The sequence below is a fragment of the Spea bombifrons genome, chromosome 5 (assembly GCF_027358695.1).
Source record: "Spea bombifrons isolate aSpeBom1 chromosome 5, aSpeBom1.2.pri, whole genome shotgun sequence".
Lineage (NCBI taxonomy): Eukaryota > Metazoa > Chordata > Amphibia > Anura > Pelobatidae > Spea > Spea bombifrons.
In genome coordinates this window covers 70,278,267-70,288,469 of record NC_071091.1, presented here as the reverse complement: position 1 = coordinate 70,288,469, position 10,203 = coordinate 70,278,267, and the positions used below count along the sequence as shown (strand labels likewise).

Sequence of the window (10,203 nt, the reverse complement as noted above, 5' to 3'; positions counted from 1 at the left end):
GTATAGAGAAATTGGCTTTGAAAGAAGAATCGGTAACTGCCTCTGAATCCCCAGAAGTACCAGATATTTTGCTTTTATTGGGTTTATTTAAAACCGCATGCTAGTGTTGTGTAATGGATTTATGTATTTTTTAGACACCAGACCTTTAAACTGCCCTAGAACTCACATTCCTTCTGTCTAAAATATGTACCTACAGCCTGCCAAGGGCGACTCCGAAAGTGGGAGCAAGCAACTGAATTTACTGGAAAGATAACAATAAGGTTTTAGGGAAATAATGCTACTTGTTTGTCTTCATTTGTTTCGGTCCTGAGACAGGGAGGCCTATTTACTAAAAGGGGGAATTGCCGTTTAAACCCTTCATTATATACTTTAAGAACCAATAGCGGGTGATAAGCCAGATTTAACTATCCATTATGTAGAGTCCTTTAAGTTCTGCATGCAGAAGTGTACTGAGGTTGGCTCTTCATATTACATAGTGAAGGAAATCTAGCGAATAAATCTCAAGGGCACAGCAGGAAAATTGGTATTTTATATTTTTGAGGTATGAACTTCTATGGCAACAAAGATTTATCACACATTTTTTTCTTGATGCACCCTAAGAAATCTTAGACACTTGGGAATGCAAGTGAGGATTAGCACTGGAATTCTACCGTGGGTTATAAACTAAGAATTGTGTGATTGCAGTGACAGAAGGGCAAATGATATTTCTGTTTTAATGCCCTGATCTGCATTGGTTTAGGAGACACATATAGTCGTTCATGGACCACAGTACACAGCAGTTACCTGGTTATTAAGCCATGGAGGCTGGGCCACTTCTATATACCCTGTAGACTTATTTGCAAACATAGCCAAGATTGCTGGATAGTGTTTATTTTGGCCAAATAAGACTTAAGAAGTCATTTTTATTCCTTAATATTTATCTGATTTCCTGGAAGGGCAGACTGGCCCAGGAGGACAACTGCCCCCTAGGCCGGTAGCTTTAGGAAAAGACAAAAGGCAAGGTAAGGGTGTGATTGATAGAGAGTATTTTTGAGTGTGTGTGTGAGGGAATGTATAAGTGTGTTAGTGTGTATGATAATATGACTGTGTGTTAGTGTGTGTGTTAATGAGAGTACGTATATGCAAATGTGTGCGGAAGTGTTATGTTATGGGGGGGCTGGGAGTCACTCAGCTGTACCTGACAGAAGGTACCAGCCCTCCCCTTATTTCCTGTCCATAACAAAAAAACGGTGCCAAGAAACCAGGACATGTGGGAGCCATCAACGATGCAAGTAAAAAATGCATCCTAAAGACCAAATTCAGGCTTCAATGGGGGGAATATCTTTAATTGTAACTCAGCTTTTTGATGTAAGACCAATAAAAGACTTGTGACAATGGCTGATTTCACACTGGACAGGTTAGGTTTTCAGCCTGGGGCACCATGTTCTTAGCAGCACAGCAAGAGGGAAAGTGGTTTGATTAGACTTAACCTCTGCTTTCAAAGTTACACACACTTTCACAAAACCCCGTAACACTTTGGCCTGTTATCTGGGGTGCAAAACTGGTTGTGAATGTCCTTCACATGCCAAATCACCAAAAACTGTTTACACCACAATTACTACTAATGTTATTTAGTAGACTCCTTAGAATATAGCGTAAAATGGTAAAAGAGTTTCGTCGCTTTTGAGCGCTACACTTGAAATATACTGTATACAAATGAAAATATAACAGAATAGCCGATTGGTAATCTTGAACCCAAATTGTATGTGTTTATATGTATTTGTTTCTTGTAATAGTCAACCCTGAACACAGACCGATTTTTATTTCTTTCTTATGTTTACGGCTCGATAAATGTTTAGTGCTTTATAATAAATAAATAAAGAATAGTTTATGTCTTGGCATGCCAAAAAAGAGGAAATTCTAAACATGATGGATGAGAGGATGTCCAATGCTTTCTAGCTTAAAGCATTTAAATATATGAACATACCCTGTCCCATACTAACTAGAACAAATTTGGGTTAATATTCTATAAAAAAAAAAAAAAAAAAAGTAAAAGAGAAAAAACACAATGGAATGGGGTTTCCTGTAAAGTTCATAAAGTGCAAATAATTTCATGACCACAGGCAGACACTTCAGTTCACTGGGGATTCTATCGGGAACCAGGATTTTTCTCTTTTACTTAAGGTATTAACCCATTTTCTGCCATCTGCCTCCTAAATAAACACAGCTATATGTATAATACTGGTCGTTGCATTTCGGAAGTTTATTTCAGAGTGACGGTAATGACCATAGTAAGTGTCAATAGTGAGATATTTATGAAATGCAAACAAATAATAACCATTATCGTTCTCTGAAACAAAGCCACAGAATCTGTAAGTAATTTAGCAGAATGGGATTTTCCTTTCTGTTGCCTGCCAGTTTTTCTTCTTATCCAAATTTCCACCGCGGGGGAAGCCTATGACTTACATAATGACTTTAACATTCAAGTTTTATTTATATATATATATATTTTTTCCATTAAAAGTGCCTAGCTTCTTAGCGTAGTTATTTAATATTAAGGAATTGACATTAATAGGGTTAACTTTGCAAAGCGGCTGAAACTACAAGTCTAAAAGCTGTAAGAACTTTTCAATGTCATATAATACTAATAATAATACTAATAATAATAATATCAAGCGATACTTGATATGTTATGGTGCCTGACTCATTTACACATACCATTCCAATGTTTCAGACATTATAAGTCTTCCCTTGGTTGGGACAGATCATTGGAGGTGTTGACTTGTCAGAAGACAACCAGAACAGACAGTTTTAACCATTGCTAGTCAGTTAGCCAATGAGTCTGTCCAAGGGCACCGGTGCTGTCTGCTGATGAGGTCCTTTAAGTTCCCAAATCAATGCGTAGATGTTCCAACCTCAGTTGAGAGGAGACCTCCTCCCTCAGTCCTTACCCCCCCTTCTGGCCACAGACACACCCCCAGCACTTAGTCTTATGCAGCCTCTCATAGACAGAAGAGGAGCCGTCTCTAGGACGTCACTTTGCCTATAGGGTGGAGGGGGGAGGTGCACCAGAGGGGAGGAGAAGGAGGGAGAGAGGAAGGTGGTGTAAGTGTGTGTGTGTGTAGGGGGTGTTTTCCAGCTTTAAAAAGGCAGCAGGCACATAGCAGGTCTGCGTCAGAGAGAGACTTTGAGACTTTACCAACTCCCAGCTTAGCACAAGCAGCTAGAGAGAGAGAGGAGAGAATAAGTCACACACACTTCCTAAACTTCTCACTCCTTCACTCCACATGTTAAGTGCATGCAGCTCCTCCACACACACACATGTGCCAATGCAAAGAGCAGCTAATGTCACCTGCTTGTAAAAGTGCATTGCATAGGGCTACGTCCAGCACAAAGTCACAGGCTAGCTACTAGGAAGGACATTTATTTCTGTGTTATCCAGAGACATAGGATTTGATTTGGTTGCTGTAGTAGTGTGCTGGTACTGAGAGTGTAGTAGTGTGATATAGCACAGCACACTGTTACAGGCAGCCTGCCCAGTTAGACAGTCACAGCACACAGCAGTCTCCTGACTCCTCATCAGGTGGAAAAAGACTCAGTCCCGGGGTAATCAGATCCAGCGCAGAAGAGTGGATGCCACGCACTAGTGTAGCAGCCAGCTCTCCGTCCACTCTGCCCCACGGTCCGCTGCTTCCAGCCTGCATCAGAGACACTGTGGATTTCCAGCCTTTCTTCCCGTTCATCATGAAGTCAGCAGAGGAAGGTACAGTCTTTCAGGAGCCCACTTGTTGGACCCCCAACCTCATCTTTCCCGTGTGTGTGTGTGCAGCTGTCGGTATATGTGGCTTCTAGATATGTCACGTTATTTGTGTGGACATGACAATATCTGCGTGGATCTGGCACAATGTGCACGGTTTTGTGTGTCACGAGAATATGACAGTCTTTATCTTGATGTGCAACCCAGTTAGTGTGTCTATTTGTTTAAGTGGACGTGTGGATCTGTCAGTCTGTGAGTGTGAATGCTAGACATGAATTGCTGATCTGTCAAAGAAGTAGCGGTCGGGAAAACTGACCCCCACTACCAACTCTTCTAACTTTTACACGTCTTGTAAACGAAGAATACTGAAACTAATGTAACTGGAAAAGTGGCATCATGGCAATAAGAGAACCCTGTGATTGTTGCGATATACATTTAGTGGTTGGTATCGCGTGTCTCATGTCCACGCTTGGTGCCATCCCTGGTTGATCGTAGACATTCTGTTATGCTATACCTACAGGCATTACACGGTCCTTACCGTTACTTCACATGGATCATTAACTCCTAAATGGTAGATGGAGTTCGAGTTGTGACACATCTGGCTTAGGTTAAAATGTCATATATGATTAATAAAAAGTAATTAGGTTTCTTTGACTTCGATAATAACAGTGGAATAAGCCCTTTAAATATTCATTTGACAGCTCTCAGTGATGGCTCTCTTGTTTTCTTTGGGATGGCTCTGTTAGCCTTCAGTTGGTATATATGGCTGCTTTTGATTATTTTATGGGTGTGAGTTAAACAGCCCTCGGGGCTGAACAGGTGTAATGCACAGGACATCGGATTTAAGATACCGTTCTCCGGATCGTTTGCTTCCTCGATTAGAATCTTTTGTTGCAGCCATAATTGTGTGGAGAATAAATACAAGTAACAATGTGACACTATCACAATCAGAGGTAATCTCATAATGTGTGTTACGGTAGTCACACAATGGAAGGGATTCCCAGCCATCAGGATGAGCTGGGATCTCTCCTGGTATTCCCCCATCCAGCTGTCATTGTATCTGGGACTTCTCCTCCTGTAGGTGTCTCCTCATCTTCACGTAGCTTCATCTTGGAAGCAGATGTGTTCATGGCTGGTAGTGATTCACTGGGCTGATCTGTCTGTAAAGCTAATTTAAGTGTCTAGCCAGGAGACCTTTACTTCTGCGATCTAATAAATGCCAGGGTGCCAGGGGCAAGACACTAATCCGGCATGTCTTCCTGGCTGCCCCTTAATGTTGGGTGATTTACTAAAAAGTCTGATGGCTGGTTCTGGTTAGCACAGAGCTTGTCTTTGTGCTCTCATGCTGGACAGTTACAGTGAGCAGTAGACTAAATTATGATGAAACCCAAACTAGTAGTGTTTAGGCACACCCATAATTAAAACCATTCGCAGAACTTTAAAGCTTTCAAATCCCAAATAGATTGGAGAATTTGTGGTCAATTACTGAATGCCATAGTTTTCAGGTCAGATTCTTAGCTTCCTTTTCAATTCCAGAAAAAAAAAGTCTGAAACCGATTATTTAGGACTGTACACGTGTCGGGAAAAGCACCATTTACTCTTTAATTCAAAGATTCTATATGGTGATATTCACTAATGTTTATTGCCAGGTGGAATACTTGGCAAGGACAACATAATTTTGGTGAGTTCCATTTGATGACAATCTTCCTGCCAGAGGTGGAGAAAAATCATACAAAAATATGTTGCATCTTCTTTGTTCTGGCAATATTAAAAGCACCGTAAGACTGAAAAGTTTAAAATGTATTGCGTGGTTTGATATCATATCCAAAAAATACATTTCTTTTTTTTAATCAGATGTTTATGTGACCTGGAATTCCTTTTAAGTTTGTTCTGATGTAAGAAGGGAATAAAGCAAGTGTTAAAGTAGATTTAGCTTTTGGTATCATTTTAAAACTTTTGAAATTAAAGTGAAAAATCATGATCTATTTAAGACCCCCACATTAGCACCACAGCAATTCGAAATGGTGATTCCTTTATGCTTTATGATTCTATTCTTCTGGGTCTAGCAATTGTCATATTATTTTTCTAGAAGACTATAAGGTCCTTAAATCTATAGGACAGACACTGATGAAGTAACCTTCCCGAATTGAATAGGGTTTCTTGGCAGCAGGCTTATTACCCTAAAGCCATGTGCTGTGGGTCCTATAAGATACTGTGCTAGTTTATCCCTTAAACCAAAGGGGTTATCAATTATTTTAAAGCCCATCACACCCCTTAAATCCATATGTATGTATTGTCATGTACCTTCAATTAAAAAAATATGTATTTTTTAAATTATATATAGTATATATATATATATATATATATGCAGTATATACTCATAGATAGATAAACGTATATGTCTATTCAAATATATATATATATAGAGAGAGAGAGAGAGGTATGTATCTATTCATATGTGTGTGTGTGTATATATATAGATATATATATAGATATATAGATATATATATATACGCACATATACATAGCGATAGATGTATATATATATTAGTATTAGTATTTAGGATGCACACACATATATATATTATTGTTATTAATATTATTAATAATATTAGTATTATTATTAAGGCTGCATGTATATATGCATCTTAAATAATATTTCCAGATTGTTAACCTTGTGTTAGTCTTCTTCCAGCATTTAAGGGGTTAACTTTTTACTATTAGGATGCTTCTGTTTGCCAAGTGTTTGTATAGTGCCTGCGTTGTTAATAAGACACACGTAATATATAGTGCCAAAGCAGCAGGCAGCGTGAATGAAAGCTTGCATTATTTGCTGTATAACATAGTGTCAGTATGTGTGTGTGTGCTTCTGCGGTTAATCGTGTTTAGTATGCCAGTGTATACCGGGATCTGCGGAGACGTTTAATAAAATGAGTGCACGTTCACATTTTACAAGAAGTTTACAAGGAGGACGGTTAGAACTTAGAAGATCTAATCTGATCTACAAGACATATTTGGTCTGAATCTATCTCAAGGCCATAAATACAGTCTGTCAGTGTGTGCTCCTATAGCAGATTTTCAATAAATATAAGGATGTGTATGTAACATTTCAATGTAAACAAACACACAAGTAAGACATATTTTATTCTATATATTCTGAGCGAATCCTATAGCAGTTGTGCTGAAATGAAAGTTGTTAAGGTGTAGCTACTTACATATAACTATATCAGTAATAAGGTAACAATGTTCTGCTAAAACATACATGTAGCAGACAATGTGTCCTATTAATCGTATGTAATCGATAATTAAAATCCTTTATATCACAAATACTTATGTTAGTATGTGTGAATTATTTTACCCCCAAGACAGAGATTATTTCTTCAATAAAAAAGGATGGAGAATTAAATTATCAAATCAATTAAAATCAATTATATATTAAGTAGGATTTTTTAAGGAGTTTTTTGATGCTAGAAAGGGATCACTAGGCTAGAGATCAGCATAACAGAGCACAACGTATATAGCATTATATAATATTCTTGGAATATATATATATATAAATATATATATATAAATATATATATATATAAATATATATATATATATATACACACTATATTTTTTAGCTTCATATATGTGTGTGTACATTTATTGTGTACATTTTTGTAAAGGGAATAGCAAAAAAGCAGTATAACAGAGATTTCTGTGCAAGCAACAACAAAAAAGAATATATATATATATATATATAGCATATATAGCATTATAGCTAATATAAATATATAATATATATCTATATATATAGATAGATATATAGTACACACATACACTCAACCTTCGAATATTTTGTATGCAAATATTTAGCTCGCACTCCACATTTTACTTTTGTGTAAATAACATATACATTATATGTGAACACACTATAACTACACATTATGTGTGTGTGTGTGTGTGTGTGTGTGAGTGTGTGCCGGCATATATTATGTAGGGGTTTAAAAACCTTTTCCCTCACTTCCCCACCTATGAAAATACAGAAATTATGTTTATACACTTTATTGCCCCACGGCTAGAAACCTCCATGCCTACTTGTGACTTACTGTTAATACTATTAATAAATGTATATTAACAATAAACTGAGGTCCGCGTGAATGGGAATCGCTGCGATTGCATACGTTTTATAAAGCGGTTTATAAACTAGTTTTATTTCTTCATATTATGCTGCTGTTTCCATTTTCGAATTATAAGGCGATCTAAAATACCCCGCACCATGTCACATGAATGCTCTATAGGGAATCCAAACAGCCCCCCATACACCGAGCCTAAGGCATGCAGCTCCATGTAAATGACCCTACACATTCCTCCATGTCCTGCCCATGTATGTACACATCTCCCTGGGCTGGTAAGCCTGTCTCAGGCTCATTCCTAATACCTTAATATAAGCAAAAGTGCAAGAAGGCAGCGTTTGGGATGAAATCATTATCTTGACACGAGTTAAACCGGGGGCTCCATAATCCGGTGGGGGAGATAACGATGTATACGCTGTACGGTTAACTAATTAGGTGACAGTGTATATAAAGCAGCCGAGTCAGAAGGGCTTAAGGCGTCTTGAGGTCTCTACTGTCCTATTGTAAAGAAAAAAAAAATTAACCGCTTACATGCCAAATGTAAATTTAGGTTTAAATAGGGGGCAATGAATTATTGCCGGTTTATGTTATAGAGGCAGTGACACGGTTATTTGGACATCGCAGTAAAAGTGTCCAGTTTATTAATGACTTATTTTAAGGATTTGGTGCCAATCCGGTGTATCTGTAGCTGCAGTGATCGGATACCGGTGATGTCCAGGTTGGCAGATGCCATGTGGCTGTCAGGAACTGTGCCAATAGTTTATTAGCGCTAGTGGGTGCTGCAGCTAAACACACCATGCGCTGTGAGGACCGAACGCAGGCATCCATAGTTGGCTGCTAAATAAGTACAGATCGCTAGCTCATCGAATCATATAACAGTGTAATATATATATATAGTACAAAGTAATAGTATATAGGGGTCATCCAATACATTTCCATACCACTTGCCAGGTGAAGGTTAAGTGACATGGGGGAGGAGGGCTGGCAGGGTAATATGAGCCTTTTTCGCACTGACTGGCTAATGGGGCCTTTTGGCACCTTGATAAGACAATTAGCACGTGTTTGTAAACCCCAGGGGTGCTATAAGATAACTGACATTCCAGTTGGTGTGGAGCGGGACTCCAGTGATGGATGAGCATACTCAGAGTTGTAGCCACAATGCATGCTGATGAGGCCCGGGTACGTGTGGTGGAGGGAAGTATAAAAAAAGCCAAGCCTCGGTCATACAAATAGAACACGCTGCCCATAGCCCGCGGGTTTATTTACCACAGAGAAAGCGTGTGTTTATACAAACACGGACACGAGCGGTGGCCGAGATACACCCGCCTGGCGCCGCATGCCGTAATAATGCCAGCCTGGCAGGTAGAAGAAGACGGGGCAGCGGGAGAGTGCATGGAGGGGGGAGAGTGCTGAGAGTAAGGGCTACGCTCGCTTGGTGAGAGACGGAGCAGCTTGTGAGAGTGATAAGATAAAGCGAGGGGGCAGTCCAAGAGCGGCACACCGGGGAGGGAAGAGACAGTCCGAGAGCGGCACACCGGGGAGGGAAGAGACAGTCCGAGAGCGGCACACGGGGGCTGGCAGGCAGAGCTCCCGGAGAGACACACACAGAGGGAGGTGAGAGGGACCGCTGCCTCTGCCACTCACTCGCACAGGAGGAGCTTTGGAGGAAGCCTCAGTATAGACAAAAAGGACGAGGAGGAGGGACCCGAGGCAGCCTCAGCAACAGGTCCCCGGGCGGCGAGGAGGAGCCGGGGGACAGCACTGAGTGGCAGCTCCAGCCAGCCGTAGCCCGCGCTGCTCCTGCACCCGGGCAGATATGAGCGCCCCCGGGGAGGAAGCGGAGCTCGACTTCGACTATCTCTTCGAGTATGAGTACAACAAGAACGCTGACCCGAGCGGGGACAAAGGTTTGTGCAGACATTCACACCCCGGCCGGGGTCACACGTACCGTGTCTACACTGTGCGTCTAATTATAGGAAGAGTTCGCCCCGGTACCGCTGGCTTTAGGTTACCAGCGCTCGGGCTGCCTCCAGCGTGCACTTGCTTTTCTTATCTGCAGAGATCACAACAACCGCGTCTAGATTTACTCCGCGAGGAACTGCTGACACCGTGTAGTATTCACAAAGTTACTGTTTATAGTGTGATTAACCCTTTGAAGACCATAAAGTTTCGCAGCAGCTCCCTGGCGCACGTAGGGTTAAGGGGTATCCCTCTAGATCACCATATGTTTTGGGTACTGTAGGATCGCTGCGAAAGAGGGGCAGGAGCTCTGGGGCAGGAGTGAGGATTCGGCCACGGAGGTGTCACTTCAGACCCTAATTGCCTTTAGTAGAATGTTACAACATGACT

General features: G+C 40.6%; 1 protein-coding gene across 7 annotated transcripts in view; it reads left to right on the top strand.

Moving 5' to 3' along the window:
- The first annotated feature begins 3,087 nt into the window (after positions 1 to 3,087).
- The window catches only part of NFATC1 (nuclear factor of activated T cells 1), a 97,222-nt gene continuing 90,106 nt past the window's right edge, over positions 3,088 to 10,203 (top strand). For 5 of the 7 annotated variants that reach the window (XM_053466121.1, XM_053466115.1, XM_053466119.1 and 2 more), the window contains exon 1: positions 3,088 to 3,742. In XM_053466121.1, coding sequence (XP_053322096.1) covers positions 3,613 to 3,742 — 130 coding nt within the window. In that variant the 5' untranslated portion in view covers positions 3,088 to 3,612. Of the gene's footprint in view, positions 3,743 to 9,416; positions 9,762 to 10,203 lie in introns of those variants that run through there. The other 2 variants (XM_053466120.1, XM_053466117.1) reach the window with 2 other exon arrangements.